Raw genomic sequence first — 25,221 nt, 5'->3', positions numbered from 1 at the left:
TCCACTGGAGTTTGTATCATGTGCAACCACAAACTTAGCAACTTGTCCCTGTTATGTGGCCAGGTGAAAGTGTGGAGGAGAATGCCAATGTTGTGGTAAGGCTCCTTATTCGTCGACCAGAATGTTTTGGCCCGGCTCTTCGAGGTGAAGGTGGTGATGGGTTGTTGGCAGCAATGGAGGAGGCCATTAAGATCTCTCAGGATCCCTCCAGAGATGGTCCGTCTCCTATGTCTGAGAGCAGCAAGGCACTGTATGACAACACTTCTAACCTGATTACTTACATATACATATTAAAGTTCACACTGACAGAACAGGACTGATCAGTTGGACTGAACAGGCAAGAATCAATTACATTTCCTTTATATTTATACAGCACCCATTCATAGCAGCAGTTATCTCCAGACACTCAAGGTACCAGCCGTCAGATAACTCCCTATAAGCAGCACTTGGCGACACTGGCAAGAAAGACCTCACTTTTAACAGGAAGCGCTCGCTAGCACAATCATGTTGACTGTTTGCATTTGGTCTGCCTGGTAGACTAAATTCCTTACAAAGGTCTGTACATGAGTCTACAAGTCTAGATGGCTTGTCAACAACCTGTTAAATGTTAAGGGATTTTCTTAAGATGGAAATTAGGGCATACAAAATGCTGACTCATAGCAATTATAATTTGTTGTGCAGATGTATATATTGAATAGTTATGAATGCCTGCCACAAAATCCCAGGGTTCAGTTGGATATGACTTTGAGCGCACTATTTTCCTTCGGCACACCTTTTGGTAACTTCCTAAACTACGTGTCGTATTTCCAGTACTAACAATGTTCAAGCAGATTATCTCTTCCTGTGTTTTCCATTTAGAAAAGAACAATTTCAGACAAACATCAGCCTGAACCAATTAACCTGTCACTAAGTTCATGAGTAACTACAGTACAAGCACAGAGTGGGAAATGAGCATAACAGGTCAGAAGAAAATGGTCTGAAGTATTTAGGGGCATTTAATATGAGAGTGTGTCTCTGTGTGTAGCAGTGACATGCCAGGGGAAGAGGAAGATGATACAATTCACATGGGAAATGCCATCATGACCTTCTACTCTGCTCTCATTGACCTGCTGGGCCGCTGTGCTCCAGAGATGCATGTGAGTTACTTTGTACTGCACACGTGCGTTTGTTCAGCTGTCTCTGTTTTGTCTTTGTCGTCCTCGTCAGTGACCTGTTTATACAGGGTCCTATCTCCAATTAGAGCACCTGACTGGAAAATGCCTTAGGAAATGTTTGAGGAGAGAAGTTTTCTCCCGACTTCATTTGCATCGTGTCTGAATAGCTGACTGTGTTCACAAACAGATTAAAAGTGTGCTCGACGTGTCTCTTTAGTGAGCAGAATGTGTTTTCAAAGCCTCTTTTGAGTAGTTGTTGTTTGCAGATATTGCATGCACAAAGACTTTTAGATTGCCCGGAAGCAAGAATTCCCGTAGCTTTATCCTCTATGTCTCAGACAATAGCTCCCAGCTAAGAGGGGTTTGGGACTGAGCTTGTTTTAATATTTTGGATTATTGAGTCACTGATAGTGAGAGTTGTCGCTGGTCTTACGGGCTCCGTGCTGGCTGGCCTTCAAGTGGAGTACCAGCGATTCAAAATGCACAACTCCTACATGCAGCCTTACGTATATAGTGCACTCACTTAAGCCCTACCTCTTTTCTATTAGCTGATCCATGCTGGTAAAGGTGAAGCTATCCGTATCAGAGCGATTTTGAGGTCTCTTATTCCTATTGAAGACTTGGTGGGAGTCATCAGTATTTCATTCTCTATGCCTAACCTGGCTAAAGGTAAGAAAGTCATCTGACATGATGACATCTAATCCAGTAATAACAGTAACTGATCCTGTAATATCAGCAATCAAGAATTGAATTGTGTTTGCGTGCATGTACAGATGGGTTGGTTGTGGAGCCAGACATGTCAGCAGGTTTCTGCCCAGACCACAAAGCAGCCATGGTGCTGTTCCTGGACCGTGTCTATGGTATAGAAGACCAGAATTTTCTTCTCCACCTTCTGGAGGTTGGGTTCTTACCAGACCTGAGGTCTGCCGCCTCTCTGGACACCGTAAGTTTCTGTCTGTGTGTATATTTCTTTCTCTTCAGGAACAGAAATACAGATTTGACAAAAGGTAAACTAACAAGGAGTCATGACTGAACCACACACAAAAAACACAGCAATAAACAAGGAAACCAACAACAGAAGGATAAATGTCAACACAACAGAAAATAGAACCAAAATACAAAGTTAATCACTACTAAAAAACAGAAGAACTCCAGAAAACTCAAAGCCCATCGGTCCAAGGCCCAGGGAACACGACACTTAGCCTTTGATATTGTTTCTTACTGGCACAACTACGCACTTTATTCACTGTGTATAGTATTCCCCCAGAGGTATAAAAACATATGTACATGCCACACATGTAGTTTCTCTATTACGTTGTTATTGTTTCTCTCTATTCTTTGTGTTAGGTTGCTCTGAGTGCCACAGACATGGCCCTGGCGCTCAACAGGTATCTGTGTACAGCAGTGCTGCCTCTCCTGACTAAATGTGCGCCGCTGTTTGCGGGGACGGAGCCGTTCGCCTCACTAATTGACTCGCTGCTTCATACGGTTTATCGCCTGTCCAAAGGCTGCTGCCTCACCAAAGCTCAGAGGGACTCCATAGAGGAGTGTCTGCTTGCTGTTTGTGGGTAAGATGAAGACATACATGCACATATGAGTCAACCTTTAATGAGTATTTAGCATTTAGTCTACCCTTTTTTAAAAACACATGCTATAGATCGTATTTGATTGTATTCTTGATCAGCGATGGTACATTCCACTAACGTATGGAATCCTCTTAATGTACAGTAAGCTAAGGCCTTCAATGATGCAGCACCTACTCAGGAGGCTGGTGTTTGATGTTCCTCTACTTAATGAGCACACCAAGATGCCTCTGAAGGTGAGAAACAAAGTCGGAAACAAAGTTTGCATGTATAGGAACCAGTGTTCAGGTTGTTGTCTAAAAATGCAATCTATTACATCTTACTTGTGAGTTTTTGTTTTTAATAGTTATGCTACTTAATTACTCCCCTAAGAATGCAATTACTACTCATTACATTACATTTTCAGTACTCTATAACATGGCCAAAGATGCATTGTGTTAAATATCAACACTTCACCGCGTTCTTTTGATTCCTCAGAGGCATCTGATGGAAGACAAAACACTGCTCAGTAGATCCTTTCACACTTTATTGTCTCACAAAATTACTTCTAGAAGCGAGATGCGTCCTGCATGACACAGTGCCGCTGTTGCAGCTCAACCAACGGCCACGGCAGGCTAAACACGAGGACACAGATGACGCGCAACAATAGACACATAAAATACACTTCTGTACCATTTACTCCTTTTATTCCACGTGCAACTGTCCAATATACAAATCAGCGCCTGGGAGTAACTATTAAACAAATGCACAGACTGCACAAACAAATAACTGCTACTCACAAAGAACTGCACTAACTACTATGCCAAACTACAACTTGGCCTATGGCATCAATTAGTGCATAAATATACATAAACCATCAAGTTACAGTTAAAATACATCAAAATCATTCAAGCTGCGCTCAACAGAAAGTTTTGCCTCATGCTCACCCTACCTTTCTGCTCATCAACATCAAGAGGTGAGTGCAACCACATTTATCATCTACCACACCCATGAGACACGCCCCACACCCGTGCACCAATACAGTGAGTCCATTTAAACCAACCCACTTAATCAAAAAAGGAACAACTCATATGGCTCCTACAGCCGCCGATCTCAAAATGGTGACGCACACTTAACAGTTTTATTATTATTTATTTGGGGTTCAGGGGGGTTGGGAAGCTCATCTTGTAACCGGAAGGTTGCCGGTTCGATCCCCAGCTCTGTCTGTCCTGGTCGTTGTGTCCTTGGGCAAGACACTTCACCTATCGCCTACTGGTGTTGGCCAGATGGGCCGATGGTGCGATATGGCAGCCTCGCTTCTGTCAGTCTGCCCCAGGGCAGCTGTGGCTACACCTGTAGCTGCCTCCACCAGTGTGTGAATGAATAGTGGAATTGTAAAGCGCTTTGACGGTCTCGAAAAGCGCTATATAAATGCAATCCATTATTATTACCAGCTCTCTCATTCTAGTCAAAACAACCATGTTTCAGTAACTTTCCACTAGAGGATGGTTCCCTGTTATCTACTTTCAGGGCGTGTCCACTTAATAAATTCAAATCAAATTCAAATTTTATTTGTCACGTACACAGTCATACACAGTACGATATGTAGTGAAATGCTTGGACAACTGCTCGTGACCTAAAGAGAACAAAAAAGGAAAAGGCTATGAATAAGATAGGAAATAAATAAATATGAAAAATTAAAAAGGGTAAATTTAACTAGGAAGGAATAAAATATAAATTAAGGTTAAAAATGAAATAACTGTACAACACAAATTAGAATGAAGGGTAAATTTAACTGGGAAGAATAAGATAAAATATATAAATTAAAGTTGAAAATAAAATAACTGTACAACAAAATACACAATACACAATATAGAACTATATAAGAATGTATGAAGAAATCTAAATATAAATAAATATATACACAATAACAGCAGCTGTACAAGTATTAACTGGAAATGAAGAATATAGTGACCAGTGTTGTGCAAAACCAAAGTCCAGAAAGTCCAGTGTGTGTGTAAGAACCATATGTGTGGGTCAGTACTGTGTGGTGGTGTGATTGAGAGACCGTATCGCCTGCGGGAAGAAGCTCCTCCTCAGTCTCTCTGTGTTGGTCTTCAGGGAGCGGAATCGCTTTCCTGACCTCAACAGAGAGAACAGTCTGTTGTTGGGATGGCTGAGGTCCTTCACGATCTTCCTGGCCTTGGTCCAGCACCGCCTGCTGTAGATTGAGTGCAGGTCAGGGAGCTCGGAGCGGATGGTGCGCTCAGCTGACCGCACAACCCTCTGTAGAGCTCGTCTGTCCTGCATGGTGCTGTTCCCGAACCAGGTTAAGATGTTTCCCGCCAGGATGCTCTCTATGGTGCACGAGTAAAAGTTCCTGAGCACCTTGGAGGGCAGTTGGAAGTCTCTCAAGCGTCTGAGGTGGTAGAGACGCTGTCGGGCCTTTTTCACCACGGTGTTGATGTGACAGGACCATGACAGGTCCTGCGTGATCCGAGGTATTTGAAGCTGTCCACTCTCTCCACTGGGCACTCGTTGATGACGGGGGTCTGGTAGTTCCTCTCCTGCTTAGTGCTGAAGTCCACTATCAGCTCCTTTGTCTTACTGACGTTTAGAAGGAGGTTGTTCCTCTGGCACCAGTTCTCCAGTTTCCTAATCTCCTTCAGGTAGGCCGTCTCGTTGTTATCAGAGATCAGGCCCACCACGACGGTGTCGTCAGCAAACTTGATGATGGTGGTAGAGCTGGTAGTGGCCACACAGTCATATGTGTACAAAGAGTACAGCAGGGGGCTCAGAACACACCCCTGGGGGGCTCCAGTGCTGAGAGTGGTGGAGGCTGAGACATGTCCGCCCATCCTTACTGCCTGTGGTCTGCCAGTTAGGAAGTTGGAGATCCACTGACACATAGATGAGCTGAGTCCCAGATGCTCCAGCTTGGTGGTGAGTGTGGAGGGAATTATGGTATTAAATGCAGAGCTGTAGTCTATGAAGAGCATTTTAACATAATTCCCCCTTCTAGTGTCCAAGTGAGTGAGTGATGTGTGGAGGAGATGAGAGATGGCATCGTCTGTGGAACGATTTGGACGGTAAGCGAACTGTAGTGGGTCCAGTGTGTCTGGTAGTGAAGAAATGATGAAGTCTCTGACCAGGCGTTCAAAGCACTTCATCACTACTGAGGTGAGGGCTACAGGGCGATAGTCATTGAGAGAAGCAGGGTGGGGTTTCTTCGGGACAGGAACAATGATGGACTCTTTGAAGCATGTGGGGATCACCGACTGAGATAAAGAGATGTTGAATATCTCAGTGAACACAGGAGCTAGCTGGTATGCGCAGTCTCTGAGGATACGACCTGGGATGCCGTCTGGTCCTGCTGCTTTCCTGGTGTTCACTCTCTTGAAGGCTCTCCTTACTTCATGCTCGGAGATGACGAGCACGTTTCCGGTGCTGGCAGTATCTTCCTGTCTGCAGCCGTTAGCGCCGCTAACACTAGCATTGTTGAAGACCTTAGCTGCAGCCTCGAAGCGAGCATAGAAAGTGTTCAGCTCGTCTGCCAGAGTCACGGCCGCGTTCGTCATACCGGTTGTTGGTGCTTTATAGTCCGTTATTGTCCTTAGTTCCCGCCACAGGCTCCTAGAGTCACTCTGTTGGAGTTGTGACTCTAGTTTCCTCCCGTAGCGCTGCTTCGCCTCTTTCACCGCCCTCCGCACGTTATATGACGCGGCTTTGTACGGGTCCATGTCCCCCGTTATGAGTCCCGTGTTGTAGGCAGCGGTGCGGGATCTCAGAGCGTCGCGGATGGTTTTATCCACCCACGGCTTCTGGTTGGGAAACGTTGTGATAGTCTTTGTCTCCACGGTATCATCCGCTAGTTTCCCGATGAATCCCACAACCGCTTCCGTAAACACGTTGACATCATCATCGGAGCTGTTTCTGAACATGCCCCAGTCTGCGTCATCGAGTGCGTCCTGTAACGCGGCCACCGATTGATCCGTCCAGCGCGCGACCTTCCTCTGAACCGGAACTTCCTGTTTCAGCCTTTGTTTGTATTTTGGCATGAGGAAGATGGCGGCGTGATCAGATTTGCCAAACGGGGGGCGGGATTGTGCCTTGTAGCCATCCTTGACCGTAGTGTAGCAGTGGTCCAGTGTCCTTTCACCCCTGGTGGGGCAGGTGATGTGTTGATAAAAGTTCGGCGCTGCGCGTTTGAGGTTGGCGCTATTAAAGTCCCCCGTCACAATAAGCGCAGCGTCCCGGTGTTGTGTCTGGTGCTGTGTGAGTGCCTCATGCAGCTCGCATAAGGCGGTGACCGTGTCCGCTTGTGGTGGAATATAAACGAATATAAATATAAACGAATATAAATACTACACTAAATGGTTATATGGCATTTTAGTTAATATAAAGCATAGAATTGAGGCACTTGTGCTTTGCTATTACCATACATGAGTTATTGTGTAGAGGTTTGGGGAAATACATATAAAAGTAATACTCAGACTATAATCATAATGCAGAAAAGGGCCATTAGGGTATAGGGCTCACACAAACGCACTCTTTATTAGGACGCAAGCTATAAAATTCCAGGATCTGGTGAAGTTTAAAACAGTGCAAATAATATATAAGGCAAGGAAAGGGATGCTCCCAATCGAAATAAGTAAATGGTTCTTAGAAAGAGAAGGGAGGTATTTAAAATTACAAAGAGTAAGAACAACATTGAAAAGGATGTCTATTTCAATAGCGGGAGTTAAATTCTGGAATGAGTTAAAAGAAGAAATAAAGGTCAGCAGTGATATAAACCAGTTTAAAATAAAACTCAAAAAAGAAATATTAAATAAGTATAAGAATGAAGAAAATGCAATTAACCCAAGACAGCAGTCAAACTCATGTTTATTTTCTTCTGCAAATTAGCAAATCTAAATATAGTTTTAGTTGAACATGAGAAAATATTTTTTGTGATGTTATGTTCTAAGTTGAAGGCGGTGTATACGTTTTTGTTGTTCAAATTTAGATGATGAGGATGTAAACCTGAGGGGGTGGGGCTAAATAAGTATATACTTCTGCCTACTCCTTTTCAAACAACTGCATGGAATGATTTCATGAAACGCTGGTGAATGTATATGTTTGAAATAAAAAAGAACTGAACTGAACTTCAGATAATTACACATAATTACCATTCAACTGTGTGTATCTTTTTACATGCAGTGGGGAACAATCATCAATATGCCAAAAGGTTGATTCAGTTCATCTTCATGCACAGCTGACTGCAGGTTTCCCCAACATTATAAACAGTACATTTGCACAATGACTGAAACTAGCACCACTGAAGGGACAATGGGCTGGGAGGTCAGTTCCTTGATCCTTAATATGCAAATTCTCACAGAGAGTTGGGAATGGCTGCAATCACAGCATTGTAAGATGGCCAGAGATGTACCCTTAGGCCCCCTCCTCGATTTAGAGATGGTCTTTCCCTTTTCATGTAAATGACCTCCTTGACTGGTCATTGTTCATTCAGTGGTGCTAGTTTCAGTCATTATGCAAATGTTTATAAGGTTGGGGAAACCTACAGTCAGCTGAGACTGAAGACGTCACTTGGATGATGTTTCTCCCACTGAAAACGCACAGATGAAACATAGAAATGTTCTTACCCAGTGCAAAAAAACAAATGCACACACCAAATTACCATTAGATTTATAAAATATGCGCACTAGCCCTTTGTGGAAAAACTGTAAAATCCGTGAAGCACAAATAACAGTATAATTGTATGGTTAGTAACTAATGTTGTTACTGATTAAGTGCATTAAGTTGTTATGGGAAAATATGATTGAATTACAGTAACACCTTACTTACTCATTTGGCTTCAGTCATATATTGACTGGTAATTAATGTGCTTTTGACTTCTCAGCTGTTGACCAATCACTACGAGCGTTGCTGGAAGTACTACTGTTTGGCTGGAGGTTGGGGCAATTTTGGAGTAGCGTCAGATGAAGAGCTGCACCTCTCTAGGAAAATGTTCTGGGGAATATTTGATGCCCTGTCCCACAAGGTGAGGCTCATCTAGTGGTAGCTCAAAGAATGCACACGGGTCGCACTTCTATGGACAAGCATAACAAGGCCGTTACTCCCACTCACTCTTCTCCAAGTTATACCATCATTGCCTACTACCAGCAACACGATAGTCCCTAGATGGTGCGTACACCACCCAATGATTCCAAAAGAATGTTGGGCCTCTCATTATGCACATTAGCAAAAAACACCAATCAGGACCAAAAGGTGCAGGGAAGCATCCCGCTCATCCTCCAAGTAAAGCCCATTGGGAAAGAGGAGGCAGGGAGCAAGGGAGACCAGTATACCCACTCCTGCCCGTCTCTTCTCCCTATGTTTCTCTAATCTTCGCTGGATAGATTTCTGCCTTTTGTTTGGACACACTGTTTAATAAAACTCATAATTTATCTGCTGTGCCTGGAATTCTCTATTTCAACCCTCACTTCACCCTCATGACAGATTCTGAATATTCCCCAAGTTTATTTGCTTTAAACAAATGATAAACAGACAGCCTTCAATGTTCACAATAATGTCTGAAGCAACACACTTACATACTGTGTATGTGTTGTAATGTAGCAGTACGACCAGGAGCTATTTAAACTGGCGCTGCCATGTCTTAGTGCTGTGGCTGGAGCTCTTCCTCCAGAGTATATGGAGTCCAACTACATGGCCATGATGGAGAAACAGTCATCTATGGACTCAGAAGGAAACTTCACACCACAGCCTGCAGACACCACCAAGTATGTACATCTTTTTCTTCTTTGTAACATGTTTACTTGTTTGGCTTACAGTCAGGTTAGAATGCTTTGCACAATGATACAATGATATGTCTTGTTGTTTTGCCTCTGTATACCAACATGGTGGATTTTAAATCAAACAATCATTATGATATAATTGAAGCAGGGGGTTAACAAAAGTATTGCATTAACTGTTCAAAGCCATTTTATGCAGATTCCCCCATTTTTAAAGGTGCATAAATGCTCTTCTACTCTGAATAATCCACTTCAAACTCGCTCACACACACACATTATTTATCTAACATTCTTTATTTAAGAAACACATACATGCTTACACTTAACTAGGGTTCAGTATCCTCCCCCAGGCACATGTCAACATCCAAATATGAGGAGCCAGGGATTGATTTGAGTAGCAAACTTGCATTTGGTGATAACAGGGACTCTCTGTAATTTCTAAACCGGCAGTGCCCAAGTTAGTATTAAGAGTGAATAAGCTACCAAACAGGACTTCAGGTTGAAAAACTAAAATAAACATATGAGAGAGATTGGAAGAATTTTAGAAGTGGCAAAAAAGAAGGAATTCACTGGTTAGCTCAGCAGCACCAAATGTCTACGATCACAGAATTCTTTTCTGGGTTAGGACAACAACCCTCCTCAACATCTGGCCAAGCCTCAAACACGTGAGGTACAGATACAGCCACTTAAAATAACCACCTCATTCCTGACAGGACAATGACAGATACCTGGTGGATTCCTGCCTGATGGCCGGTTGATCCGTGACTGTAATGATATTCCCCGCCTGTGACGTGTACAATGCGAACAGGAACAGGTTAACGCTCCCAAGCAGCATTTATAAAAAACAGTGTAATGTCTTGTGCATCATCCAGGGGGCGCAGTGCTAATGGAAGTCCATTCATTTACAGAGGTTGTGCACACGGAATAAGCAAGATACAAAGCAAAAAGTGATGCTTGCATTCTTGGGTTATTCCTCAGTAATGTTACTGGACATGAAAGCATGGCACGACAATGTCTTTTTTTAATTAAAACATGAAAATCACATTTTAAGCAGAAGTTGATGATTGGTTGGTCCTGTAAGAGAAAAGTATATTTTTAGAGATACAAAAGGTCAGACAGAGAGCACCATGACAGCAGTAACAATGTAATGATGCTTTTAATGATGAAATATGTCGGGCTCTGGTCTAAATTTATAGGTGTCAGTGAAACACTACTGTACTGCAGGAGAGGGACCAGAGCATCTACTGTACATGTGTGGGCATTCCAGCCATGCCAGTTACTGTATGCATTGGCTTTGCTAATAAACGAACAGTCATAGCGCCATCACAGATAGTTACGTTTGGCAGTACTGGTGAAATCACATTTGTCTGACTCCTCTTATAACATTACCCTGTGAAATGGACACTCCAAATGCAAGGCTGTCCCTCAAAAAAGTGTCTGACCTTTCAGTTACTAAATCAATGCAGTAGTTCATGTTAAATTTTAATTTAAACATGCCCCAACTGCACAACAATATGTATGTGTGTGTGCTGTCTGCCAGAAATATTTGGCACTTTATTTTAATTTTTCTGATGATTAAATAAGGTCAGTGAACTGCTGCTGAAGGAGAGAACCACGAGGGTCTGGCACTGTGCTTAAAACTATTGGTAATTCCCGCCAGTTAAACTTTCCCAATAAATGAACAGTCATAATGGTAATGATCATAGTCCTGGCTGCTTATTCAAGCTGTCTGTCACTAATCTTGGTATTTCACCTTTGCAATTCATGTCAATACTCTGGTTCAAAAATTTTGCAGTCAATAAATGCTACACGTCCAACCTGCATCATGTATTTATTTAGTTATAGGTGGGAAAACTCCACCTGCTACAGGTAGGACAGAATTAACAGTTATTAGTGTTCAAACTGGTCTTAATGAGCGATTATACAAACAGCGTTTCCAGCGCCCACAGATAACAACAACTCTGCCATCAGGAGATTATTAACAGCTGATACTTATTTTATACTTTTCCATATCTTTCTTGGGATTGTGCAATCAAAGCTTCATCATCATATGACCCTCAACCTGAATGTAGAGAATAAACCACAATTTATTGGAAAGAACTGTCGGAATCCTGACAACGACTAAATAAATAAATAAACACTTTAATAACACAATTTGTTAAATATGTTACGTAGATCTCTTAAGAGTAGTTTTACTAATAATGTATGGATCGCATCATTTTAAAATGCAGCAAGTTGCCTGCTGTGAACCACCTTTATTTTCTCTCCGTCCGCGCTCTGTGCATCTCTGATAAATTGTTGCAGGGCTTTTACAGACAGGTAAGAGAGGGCATTGGATTCTTTTGTCACACATTAGGTTCAAACAGTTCTCCGACCCCCCACAGAAGGCCAACAACTTTCAAACCCCAGCCCAGGTATCCTCTCTATGCTGTCTTTAACACTTGTAAATGGTATTTCAGGAATCACTGACAGGAAGTTTTTACAGAACGCTGTTGTAAAAACAGTCACTGTCTTTGTATTTTCCCCAACCCCCATCTCTGCCTGTCTGTACATCTTAATGAATGTCATTAATGTGTTTTCTCTTTTAATAAAAATAATTACAGAAGAACTTTTAGTTTTTACATTACTGTTAAAATCCCATTTTTAAAAGTATGCAGTTGAGAGTTTGTTACTAAAACTGGTGTTTTAGTAACAGACCTGCGTTTGCAGACCTGCAAACATTGTGAGATCATGTTGAATTCATAACAGCGTGTAACTTATAAATATCCAGAAGCAATTTTCACCTGATGGAATGATCAAGTCAGAATATGCCTGTTCAGTTTATTTAGGCTGCTCAGTCCAGAAACAGTTTTCAGCACAGAGGTGCATTCATGAAAACTCCGTCTTTTTTTTTTAATCTTGGGAGAGCACGTGCTCTCCTCCTCGAAACAAATCGAAGGTTTCAAAGGAAACAACAAAAACTGATTATCAAGTAGGAAAGCCTTAAATTCATGGAATTCACATAGTAGCACAGACTGTTTGTTTTTGATAGTCTTCTAATGTCCACTATGAGGTTTCTTCATTTTTTTGTTCACATTTCTAAAGACATAGCCCAGCACAAACAGCTGATACGTTGCACACCTGGACATCTGTCAAGTTGACAGTGGTTGAATACACTTTCATTGAAAGAACATTCCCCTCTAAAGTATGAAGACAGGACTTAAAATGATTCAAAAAGCCAATGTCCAAAGAACAAACACCTTCAAAGTTGTTCTTTGAAGCCTTCAGGAGAACTTAAAAAAGGAACAATTAGGTGAAAGTCTGGCCTCTTATGTAAAATATGGCTCAAGACTTTTGCACAATTTAAGAGATTAAAGAAATCTAAAGAATAAATCAAAATATTAAGTTGCATTCTAACAGAAAATAAAAATGAATAACAATGCTATTCATTCAAACAGGTCTGAAGAAGTAACAACCCAGCCAACAACAGGCTAAATGAAGTTTTACCAGTTTCAGAAGTAACCTCCACATCTGGGTTGGGATCTATGAGGAAGCTTGTGTGCAAGAATATTATTTTTCTGTATTTATTTTCTTTTAAATTGTTTCTACTAGATTAGATTGAAATGGAAGAACGAACGGATGTTTACAGGAAATAGTTTTGGTGATTTGCAGTGTCAAATGACTGAATGGTCAAACCAACTGTAAAGTTTGATCCATGTATTTAACATTTTCAAAACTGAACTTTAAGTTTTTATACTATCATGGGTGAAGAGGTCTCCAACAAACATCATGGAAAGAATGTGAAATTCAACTGAGTTTTATTTAAGGCAAGGCAAGGCAAGGCAAGTTTATTTGTATAGCACAATTCAACAACAAGGTGATTCAAAGTGCTTTACAGAGACATTAGAAACAAGAACAAATAAAAAGCATGATTTAAAATTGAATAAAACAAGCAAATAAACTAACTAACTAATTAACAAACAAACAACAAACAACAGTATATAAAATCAAAACAGATAAAATCAGAACAGTAGATAAAATCAGTAGTTAAATGTAAGTTTTGAAATTTAAGCTTAAAGTGTGGATTTGGTGCTTTATTCAAATGCAGCTGAGAACAGGTGAGTCTTCAACCTGGATTTAAATAAACTGAGTGTTTCAGCTGATCTGAGGCTTTCTGGGAGTTTGTTCCAGATATAAGGAGCATAAAAGCTGAATGCAGCTTCTCCGTGTCTGGTTCTGACTCTGGGAACTGATAAAAGACCGGATCCAGATGACCTGAGGGATCTGAAAGGTTCATACTGGGTCAGGAGGTCATTGATGTATTTTGGTCCTAAACCATTCAGAGCTTTATAGGCCAGCATCAGAACTTTAAAGTCTATCCTCTGACGGACAGGCAGCCAGTGTAAGGACCTCAGAGCTGGACTGATGTGGTCCACTTTTTTGGTCTTAGTGAGGACTCGAGCAGCAGAGTTCTGAATGAGCTGTAGTTGTCTGACTGATTTTTTAGGTAGACCTGTAAAGATGCTGTTACAGTAATCAAGCCTACTAAAGATGAATGCATGGACTAGTTTTTCCAGGTCCTGTTGAGACATCAGATCTTTTATCCTTGATATATTCTTGAGGTGATAGTAAGCTGACTTTGTTATTGTCTTAATGTGTTTTTCTAAGTTTAGGTCTGCATCCATCACTACACCCAAATTTCTCGCCTGGTTTGTGGTTTTTAGATGTATAGATTGAAGTTCTCTGGTGACCTGTAATCGTTTTTCTTTGGCGCCAAAGACTATTACCTCAGTTTTGTTTTTGTTTAGCTGGAGAAAATTGTGGCACAACCAGTCATTGATTTCCTCGATGCATTTACCAAGAGCCTGTACAGGGCCTCGGTCTCCTGGTGACATTGTGATATATATTTGTGTGTCATCTGCATAGCTGTGATAGTTTATTTTGTTGTTGTTTATAATCTGTGCCAGTGGGAGCATGTAGATGTTAAACAGAAGGGGTCCCAAGATGGAACCTTGGGGAACTCCACATGTGATACTTGTCTGCTCAGATGTGAAGTTACCTATTGATACAAAGTATTTCCTTTTTTCTACGTATGTTTTGAACCAGTTTAGTACAGTTCCTGAAAGACCTGTCCAGTTCTCCAGTCGTTTGAGTAATATGTTGTGGTCAACTGTATCAAATGCTGCACTGAGATCCAGTAAAACTAGGACTGACATTTTTCCACTGTCTGTGTTCATACATATGTCATTGAACACTTTGGTCAGAGCAGTTTCAGTGCTGTGGTTCTGTCTAAAACCTGACTGGAAGGCATCGTAGCAATTATTCTGTTTTAAGAAGTAACTGAGCTGTTGAGAAACTGCTTTTTCAATGATCTTACTTAAAAATGGGAGATTTGAGATCGGCCTGTAGTTGTTCATTTGTGTCTTGTCAAGATTGTCCTTTTTCAGTATAGGTTTGATTACAGCAGTTTTTAGTGATTCTGGAAACACACCTGATAATAAAGAAAAGTTGACGATCTGTAACAGGTCTGACTCTAAAGTCTTTGAGACCTTTTTGAAAAAACTTGTTGGCAGGACATCTAAACAGCAGGAGGAGGAGTTCAGTTGACCTAAGATGTCCTCCAGGTCTTTGCTGTTAATAGGTTGAAACTGTTTCATGGTGTTTAAACAGTTTTTTGGTGGACACAGTACATATCCTGGATCTGCTGTTGATGTACCAATTGCTTGTCTAATTTTTTGGATTTTTTCAGTGAAGAATTTGGCAAAGTCATTGCAGGCCATGGTCGAATGAAGTTCAGCTGCCACTGACACAGGAGGGTTTGTTAGCCTGTCAACTGTAGAAAATAAGACCCGAGCATTATGGCTGTTTTTAGTGATGATGTCAGAGAAGTAGGACCTCCTTGCATTCCTCAGTTGTAAATTATAATTGTGAAGTTTCTCTTTATAAATGTCATAATGAACCTGGAGGTTTGTTTTTCTCCATCTGCGCTCAGCTTTCCTACACTCTCTTTTTTCATTTTTCACCAGTGTGGAGTTTCTCCATGGAGACTTCTTCCTTCCAGAGATAACCTTCACCTTAATGGGAGCAATAGTGTCCATTACATTTAACATGTTAGCATTGAAGCTATTGACGAGCTCATTGACTGACCCTCTGGACAGGTCAGGTGTTAATGGGAAGACCTGGTTAAAAATTGCACTACTGTGTTCAGTTATACACCGTTTTGTGATCACTGTTGTTGATATATTTGTGTGGGCTGAGATTTTACTTTCAAAGAAAACACAGTAATGATCAGACAGGCCCACATCAGACACAGTAACCTTTGAAATGCTCAGGCCTTTGGAGATCAGTAGGTCAAGAGTGTGTCCTCTATTATGTGTGGCCTCTGTTACATGCTGAGTCAGCCCAAAGTTGCCCAGAGTGTTACTCAGGTCTTTAGTCCCTTTGTCCTGAGGGTTGTCCACATGGATGTTAAAATCCCCAACAATAATTACACAGTCAAAATCAACACAGATCACAGACAGCAGTTCACTGAGGTCATTAAAAAAGTCTGTGCAGTATGTGGGAGGCCTGTAAACATTAAGAAACACAACTTTGGATGGGGCCTTCAGCTGTAAAGCCACATATTCAAAAGACTGAAAACTTCCAGGAGATAGCTGCTTACATTGAAATGATTCATTAAATAAGACAGCAACCCCTCCTCCTCTCCTGCTCGCCCTGACCTCACTGATAAAACTGTAGGAGGGGTCGTCTCGATGAGAACAGCTCCACTGTTACTTCGGTCCAACCAAGTTTCAGTTAGAAACATAAAATCAAGGCTGTGCTCAGTGATTAAATCATTAATTAAAAATGTTTTCCCAGCTAGAGATCTAATGTTTAATAAAGCCAACTTAAGTGTTTTAGAGGTATTACTTGTCCCCTCGTGTTTGGGAGCAGTCTGTGGCACACAAGGTATGTTTACTATGTTTAAAGATCTTTTAGAGTGCAGCTCTCTGTGTTTTGACCAGGCCACATGTCTCCTTCTGTCACCTGAAAGTACAGAGATTTTAAAACCTTCTAGTAAACAGGGTCCCAGCTTCTCCTGGGAAAAGTCATCACTGCCATAATCCTCACAGCCCGGACCCTCCACACATCACGCATCAGACTGCGGAGACAGGGCATGAAGAGGAACTAAGGGGGGCGAGGCTGGGCAATGTGACTTCGATTGCTCTGTTGAGGGTGGGGCTCGATGGCGAACCTTTGGCCGCTCTGGTGGGGGGTTTATGGGGGACAAAAAGGGATTGGGACGGGGGCTAGATCTGAGCCCAGCATTGACCCGCTCCATCATCTCCTCATCTCCACCTTAATAGCTCCAAATCAAAGTAGTGGCCTTAATGTGCTTCATATTATAAAGCAGTGTCCTAGGCAGTGTTATGGTACGTGTATGGACTGGTCTCAGCTGGCTCACTGGTGCTAACCGATAGTTAAGTGATAGTGTAGCGTTGACTGCTGAGAGATAAATTCCTAAGTGTACAGTCTGGCGATTAACACATTTGAAATAATAAAACAAGTTATGAGCATAACTGTATATTTATTTGTATTTATATTTCAGTCTTTGATGCAGGACTCCATAATGCTCCACTGGAGTGCCTTCAGTCATTTCCTGGCACTGGACACTGACACAAATCCAGATGCAGATTTCTATTTTCTCATCTCTGTATTTCTGTTTCTAATGCAGTGGTTTGTTTTTTCTCGCTTTGACAGTGTGACTGTTCCAGAGAAACTGGATTGTTTTATAACCAGATATGCGGAGCACATCCATGAGAAGTGGTGTATAGAAAAGGTATGTATGATTTTTATTCTTGTTCTGTGTTTCCTGATCATACTGTTTTTCCCCTCACCATGACGACAAAAACAGTGTGGTACATCAACAGTCTTTCACAGTCACTGATAACAAATGCACCCAATGATTACACATAGAAGAACACACCCCACAGCTATAATATATAAAACATTCTGTTACATATGTATGCTGTTTGGCAAACTTTATGGTATACTATACTTTAAGCCAATGATTGACATAAATGTCAATATACCAGCTTATTTTGCTGATACTTTTTTAGAGAAAGAAATATTTCTTGTAAACTTTGAATAACATTGAGGGGAAAATGTTTGTGTGCTTTTTAAAAATTTCGTAGTGTTTCTTGTTGTCATCACGAAATGTAGCAAAATAGAACTGCTTTTGGTTGCTGTAAAATCTGATCTGTAAATGTGAACTTATATTCTGTAGTTTTCCAATGGCTGGTCATATGGAGACCAGATGTGTGAAATCAGCAAGAGCCATCCACTCCTGAAACCATACAAAAGCCTGTCTGAAAAGGTAGTCTGCATGCAGACATCTTTCTGTGGAAGTTGGGAGCTTTCTATATTTTACAAAAGATTTGTATAGTTTGTGTGAGTGCTACATTTGGGTCAGTGATAGCTTAGTAATGATGAAAAACAGCATGGCATGAATCTGTATTGAATCACAGGTAGCTCTCCTGGCTGGACAGCTACCTGTGTTTACAGTTTGCTGAAATACTACACCAAACTCATACCTGAAAACTGAATGAGTCAGTTTTTACTCCTTAGCAGTAAAAGGCTGATGGGGTGTTGTCGTCACTCTGGTGGCTGAGCGTGAACACCTACGTTTGTGAATGCAGTAACTCAGAAACGTAGGAGCCTCTAATTGATACCACAGGTAAAGATGTGAGATGAGTTTGAATCTCACTGACCTCACGGTCAGAGGTTAAGTTTTCTGAAATTGATACTACAGGTGCATTTACTAAAAATGTCAGAGGAGATAAAATCTCAGTGACCTCGACCTCAAGGTCAAAGTGAGTTTTCTGAAATTGTTGTGAATGAGGTGATGTAGGATTTTGAAATGATACCATCGGTATATCTGCTAAAAGGCTGAGGGGTGCCACTTTTCTCTTCTCTTTCTTTTAGATAAACTTTAGATATTTATTTACATACACTTCATCTCCATTGTGTTATATAATATTTGTTGCAAAAGAGAAACGTATCAGTTTTATTATTTAATAATTACAGCGGCTTGCAAAAGTATTCAGCCCCTTGAACTTTTCCACATTTTGTCACAATTCCAGGTGAAAGACCAACACAGGGTGGTGCACACGTGAGAAGTGGAACGAAAAACAAACATGATTCCAAACATTTGTTACAAATAAATAACTGCAAAGTAATCAAATGAGATTTACTAATTGAATGAATGGAAATGTATCAGCTGATGTGGGCACAGACATGTGAGCAAATGATCCTGCAGAAGATCATGTGTTGGTGTGTCTGAGTTCATGCTTTGTTCGGGTTTTGCAGTACATCTGAAAGCAAACTGTGACTTTGCAGGATAAAGAGACATACTGCTGGCCCATCAGAGAGTCTCTGAAGACCATGCTTTCATGGGGTTGGAGCATTGACAGGATCAGAGAGGGAGACTCTGTCAACCTTCACAACAAGCCCAGAAGGATATCACAGGCCAGTCAGGTGTATATGAACACCACCCATTCTTACATTTGTTCCCGAGGTACTCATTATGGATCAAAGGGAAAGGTGACATCATATATAATGCTGTGTGTTCAATCTCCAACAGCTTTCTTTTGAAGGAGCTTCAGCTTTCAGTCCAAGACCCACTGATATGAGTAATGTGACATTGTCCAGAGACTTGCAGGTAAATTATTCACAAGAACACAATGCATGCAAAGCCAGATTACTCATGGGAGCTGATAATGCAGATTGATTGATGGATGAATTGATCAGTGCAGTGTAAAAGAGTCACATGTCAAACATTTACTTCTCCAGTCAATGGCAGAGCTGCTTGCAGAGAATTATCATAATATCTGGTCCAGGAAAAAGAAACTGGAGCTGGAAGCCAGAGGTAAATCTTACACAGCAAACACACACACAGGGTGTTCCTTGTTTCTCTGCCATCACAAACAGATAACACAGAAAGCTTGACTTCTTTTTTATGCATAGCCTGTAAAAATAAAACAGATGGAATTCTGCGAAGTGCTGTTTAGAAGATCAATACCATTTCCCCACACCTCTGCTTTACAGTTGCTGTTATAGCAACTTTACCCAACCCTTTGATTTTTGTTGCATATTAACTGAAGTGCCGTACAGTCATTTTGGCATGGCAGTTTCTCTGTTAGAAGCTTGTCCATTTTGGTGTTTTGTTATTAATTATTTTATTTTTTGCTTTTAAATTAAACACAGCATGCTTGTACAGATTCAACTGAGGACATTTACTACATTTAGCATTTGTGAACTTATAAGCATGAAAAAAGAAAAAGAAGGAGAAAAAAAGAAGAAGAAAAGATTATAACAATATTAACTAAATAAAGAGTAAAATAAAATAAGAAAATTCACGCGGAGTGTGAGGCATGAATTATGATCAGTTAATTTTTAAGAATTCTAGAAATGGCTGCCAAATCGTACAAAAACTCGCCAGTTTCCCCTCTCTATCAAATCTTATCTGCTCCACCCGGGCCACAGACACCATCTCATTAAGCCACCTGTTAAAAGACGGGGCCGAAGAAGACCGCCACTGTAAAAGAATAAGTTTCTTTGCAGCCAGCACACCCACTGTAATTAAGGAAAAAGATTCGATTGATGCAAATGATCCAAGTATAGCCAGTGTACCATCAAGTGGTACTTTTTTCCCAAATTGGTTTGAAAACCACGTAAAAATCTGGCTCCAAAAAGCTTTCAAGACAGGGCAATGCCGAAATAGATGTGCAAGGGAACCTTCACCGATATTACATCTGTCACATAAGGGGGATACAGAATTATAGATCCGGTTAAGTTTAAGTTTAGAAAAGTGTAATCTGTGAATGACTTTAAACTGGATTACTTTATATCTGGCGTTTACTGAGCCTTTCTGAATGTTGGACAAACAGTTTGACCGTTGGTCCTCAGACAGGAACACCGAGGTCTCCAGCCCGTGTATTCTTAATTCCATCAGAATCAGCTGGGATTGTAAAGCACTTCACAAACTGAGATATCAGATGTTTAAAATCTGCTTTCCGAATTATATCAGTAAGACTTAGTGGCTTCAGTGGAAAGTCTGAAAAGTTTCGTTGAACAAAATTCCTTATTTGAAGATAACGAAAAAAATATGATTGAGGTAACTGAAACTTCTGTTGAAGTTGAAGGAAAGACATGAATCTGTCATCTATATATATGAGTCCTCAATGCATTTCAGTCCCTTTCCCCCCCATTCTAAAAACACCCTCTCCATTTTACCTGGTTTAAACACGTAGTTATGTATTATTGGTATTCTTACTGAGAAGTCCGGTAGTTTAAGAGATTTCCTAATTTGACTTAATATCTTTAAGGAGTGTTTAACAACAAAATTACGACTGATCGAATTAATAGAAGAACCCGTGTTAGAAAACAATAAGCCCGGTAATGAGGCTTCAGATACTGTTGCTGCCTCTGCCTGGAGCCAGACAGGAAGCTTATAACAATAATCAGTAGGCGAACCCCACTGCCAGTGCAATAGAGCTCTTGAATTTGCTGCCCAGTAATAATGTCTAAACACAGGGAGACCCAACCCCCCACTGGAAGTATTTTTTTGAAGATGAGCCTTGGATATCTGAGGGGGTTTTCCTGCCCAGATGAAAGAAAGAATCAATGAATCAAGCTGCTTAAAACATTTAAGTGGCAAATAAATATGAGGGTTTTGAAAAAGATATAAAAATCGTGGCAAAGACACCATTCTAACTGAATTTATTCGACCAATCAGAGACAGAGGAAGCAGTTTCCATTTTCTAATATCGTCTTTGAGCTTGTCCAGCATTTCCAAGAAATTCGATTTATAGAGGAGTTTGGGATTTTTAGAGATCTTAAGGCCAAGGTAGGTAAAAGATGTAGTCACTAATTTGAATGGGAGAGAGCTGAGGAACTTTGGGCATAGATTATCTGTTATTGGCATAAATTCAGATTTGTCCCAATTGATCATATATCCTGATAATTTCACAAAGTGTTTAATGCAATTTAAAAGATTAGGGAATGAAATTTCTGGTTCGGAAAGGCAGATGAGTAAATCATCTGCATACATATTAACAAGACTTTCAACATTCCCAAATTTAACTCCCTGTATACCAGGGTGGTTTCTTATGTTAATGGCAAGGGGCTCCAGAGCTATATCAAAAAGAAGCGGTGAGAGGGGATCCCCCTGTCTCACTCCACGTTAATTGAAAGGGGGAGGATTTATCTGCGTTGGTGAGAATGCAGGACACAGATAAATCATTTTAATCAATCCCTAAAATATTCCCCAAAACCAAATTGTTTTAGAGTCTCAAATATATAAGACCGTTCAATCTGATCAAACGCTTTTTGAGCATCCAGAGAAAGTACTGCTGTTTTAGCCTCTTTTCCATAACCTGAGTAAATTGTATTTAATAATAAATGGACATTATTAAATGACCATCTACCAGGAGTAAATCCTGTTTGATTAGGATGTATAATTGTTGAAACATGTTTGCTCAATCTTGTAGCTGAGGCTTTGGTTATGATTTTGTGATCACAATTTAAAAGAGCAACGGGTCTATAATGTGCTGGGTCGCCTTCCTCCTCTCCAGTTTTGTGAAGCAAACAAATATTTGCCTCGTAAAGTGAAGTTGGTAACCTTTTATTTTTAACAGAGTCATTTATCATCCTGAGCATGAGAGGAGTAATTTTATTTTGGAAGGCTTTATAGAATTCATTACCGAATCCATCCGGGGCAGCTGTCTTTCCAAGTGGTAAGGCTTGGATTGTTCCTAAAAGATGGTTTTCGGAGACAGGGGAATCAATTTCATCTCTCAGGGCTTCATCTAATTGGGGAATAGATAATTGATCGAAGAAGTTGCTAAAATCACTTTGAGAGGGTTTAATTTTACTAGAATACAGATCTTTATAGAATTTGGTAAAACAAGTATTAATTTCCTTTGGATTGGTACTTACTTTACCGGATTTTATTATCACTTTTTGAATTGCATTTTGGTGTTTTGAATAGATGAAAATTCGATCTCAAAGTTGTGATGGACCACCAGTAACCTGGTAGATGTTAAGATGTCACATAGTTAAGTGCTGCCACAGTCTGTTATCTTTCTTCTCTGCCCTGCTGCTCTGTTCCAGGTGGAGGAAACCACCCACTGCTGGTTCCTTACGACACACTGACTGCCAAAGAAAAATCCAAAGACAGAGAAAAAGCACAAGATATCCTTAAGTTCCTCCAAATCAATGGTTACATTGTGTCCAGGTTGGTCCAACTATATTTGAAACAGTTTGTCTTTGGCGTTTGTTTTGAGATTAGAAGATCAATTTCATAAAAGTTCAATTTTTCTAAAACGTCTAACTCAGAAAATACAACATTAGTGTGTGTAGCACAGCGCTGGAGTGTGGATTTGATTTAACTTAGCAAAAGCAGTGTACAACACAAGTTGTAGAAATGCAAATAAAAGGAGAACATCCTTTGTGCTGATTCCAGAGGTGTGCAGTCACAGGAGCTGGACACTCCTGCCATAGAGAAACGATTTGCCTACACCTTTCTCCAGCAGATCATCACCTACGTGGACCAGGCACACCAACACATGATGGAGTTTGGTAAGAATCTTCTCATGCCTGTAAGAGCCACTTGTTTACATCACCAACCTGGTTGTTGTCCATGATACAACAACCATGATACTTTTGCCTCATTTGGTGAAACAAGTTTGTCGTCTTCTTTTAGCAGGAACGTTTTTTGTTTTTTCCATATTTTGCTAAGTACAATGCTTTGAGGAAGGTTGTGAAAGTAGCTCTCTCTTTAGATACTAAATTGTCACTGGAGGCTAAAACAGTCTTGGGGTCTTGCTCTGAGACATTCCCAGATTTTTCTCTTTTGTTTTTCACACTAGGAAACGTGAAGGCATGGTGTTGTTATAGCACTGATATAGCAATATGACACTTTTTTATTTGGAGTTTTCACCTGGTTAGATGCAGGGCTGGGTTTTGTATGCAGACAGAGTTGCAACCTGTTTGTAAGGTAGTAAGTAATCTATAAGACAGTGGACCCGCAGGGCAGGGATAGCTCAGTAGGTAGAGTGGTTGCCCCATGATCGGAAGGTCGGGGGTTCGATTCCCCTTAACAGCTACCCTGAGGCACCCCTGAGCAAGGTACCATCCCTACACACTGCTCCCCGGGCGCCCAATGGCTGCCCACTGCTTCACTGAGTGAATGGGTTAAATGCAGAGAGCAATTTCCCCACGGGGCTCAATAAAGTACAATAAAGTACATGACAAGACGGTGGTATGCTGAAAATTTCTCTACATTTTTCCTCCCTGTCCAGGATGTTACATCCTCATCACTGAAAGAGTGTCCACTGGCCTGTAGGTGTAAATAGGCTGCAGAGTCCTGGCCTGACGAGGTGGCTCTGCTGTGTTATCCAGAGGTTGTTTTGTTTCCCCGGCAATCCTCCTGCACTTAACAGCGTACACTATATTACTCTGTTTGTGTCGGGGGACCCGATCCCTGGGGTGGAACAATTTTTGGTGCAGCGTCTTTTGGGATTTAAAAGCCACAGAAAGTCTGTGTTTAGAAAAACTGCATCTCAGCTGTTCCGATACTCCTGACATCTGAGGACTCACTAAAGGTTTTCGTCTCAGGCAGCCGTTGTCCTTCTCTCCTGGATCAACTGGAGCAAGTTCTTTCCCAGCTGGGATAACCACATTTTCTTGATGTGATGTTGTTCTGCTTCCCTGGCTGCTGTGTCAGTGGGGATGATGTTCGCTCTGTGTGGTAGTTTCCTGATGACGCCCAGTTTGTGCTCCAGTGGATGATGAGAGTCAAACCTTAGATACTGATCCGTATGCGTAGGTTTACGGTACACATCAGCTTTCAGATGTCCCCCGTTACTGATGGAAATCTCACAGTCTAAGAAGGCTAACCTGCCACTTTTCATATCCTCCCTCGTGAACTTGAGTGGACTGTGGTACGTCCTGAGATTTGATTTTCATCCAGATTTGTCATCCACAGACCTGAACCAATGACTTGGTGGTGTTCCAGGGTAGGATAGCAAATCCCTCTTTTCCACATCTTCCATATAAAAGTTGGTCACAACGGGTGAAACAGGGGAACCCATGGCACACCCATGTTTCTGCCTGTAGTACTGACACTTGCATATAAAATGGGTGGAATTAATACACAGTTCCAAAAGCAAACATACTTGGTTGGTGCTGAGAGTGACCCTGTTGCTGAGGTTGGGGTCAATCTCTTACAAACTACCTCCACTGCTTCAGTGGCTGGAACACAACTAAAGAGAGACGTAACCTTATATGAGACCATTGGTTTATCTGCCCAAACCAGTGTTCCTCCAGGGAGGTCAAGGAGGCCATTCACAAAAAGGAAAGACCGTCTCTGAATCCAGGAGGAAGCCTAAGGGTACATCTTTCACCATCTTAGAATACTGTGATTGCAGCCATTCTCCAACTCTCTGTGAATGGGACTCATGGCCATTGATCATTTGCATATTAATGACCATGAAACTGACCTCACAACCCATTGTTAGTCAGTGGTGCTAGTGTCAGTCATTATGCATATCTACTGTTTAAAAGGTTGGGAAACCTGCAGTAAGTTGAACCTGACGACGTCACTTGGATGAAATGTTTCTCCCTCTGAAAACCTCCAGATGAACAAAATCAACTTTACATGGATGACTGCACATGCATCAGTACACTGTGTGG

The 25,221-nt window shown here is 41.1% G+C and overlaps 1 protein-coding gene across 7 annotated transcripts in view; it reads left to right on the top strand.

The window, feature by feature from the left end:
- LOC309713587 (ryanodine receptor 2-like) overlaps positions 1–25,221 on the top strand; it is a 304,174-nt gene that overhangs the window by 180,064 nt on the left and 98,889 nt on the right. For 5 of the 7 annotated variants that reach the window (XM_082545335.1, XM_082545334.1, XM_082545336.1 and 2 more), the window contains 15 exons: positions 64–250; positions 1,025–1,136; positions 1,703–1,823; positions 1,928–2,097; positions 2,502–2,722; positions 2,883–2,973; positions 8,616–8,756; positions 9,332–9,495; positions 17,227–17,305; positions 17,753–17,842; positions 18,865–19,002; positions 19,109–19,186; positions 19,318–19,393; positions 22,639–22,762; positions 22,991–23,106. In XM_082545335.1, the coding sequence (XP_082401461.1) occupies positions 64–250; positions 1,025–1,136; positions 1,703–1,823; positions 1,928–2,097; positions 2,502–2,722; positions 2,883–2,973; positions 8,616–8,756; positions 9,332–9,495; positions 17,227–17,305; positions 17,753–17,842; positions 18,865–19,002; positions 19,109–19,186; positions 19,318–19,393; positions 22,639–22,762; positions 22,991–23,106 (1,908 nt within the window). The remainder of the gene's footprint in view (positions 1–63; positions 251–1,024; positions 1,137–1,702; positions 1,824–1,927; positions 2,098–2,501; positions 2,723–2,882; positions 2,974–8,615; positions 8,757–9,331; positions 9,496–17,226; positions 17,306–17,752; positions 17,843–18,864; positions 19,003–19,108; positions 19,187–19,317; positions 19,394–22,638; positions 22,763–22,990; positions 23,107–25,221) is intronic. The other 2 variants (XM_082545338.1, XM_082545333.1) reach the window with 1 other exon arrangement.

Source organism: Aulonocara stuartgranti (assembly GCF_965226115.1).
Source record: "Aulonocara stuartgranti genome assembly, chromosome: 8".
Lineage (NCBI taxonomy): Eukaryota > Metazoa > Chordata > Actinopteri > Cichliformes > Cichlidae > Aulonocara > Aulonocara stuartgranti.
Note: the sequence above shows the minus strand (reverse complement) of the source record. Positions and strands in the feature narration are given on the sequence as shown.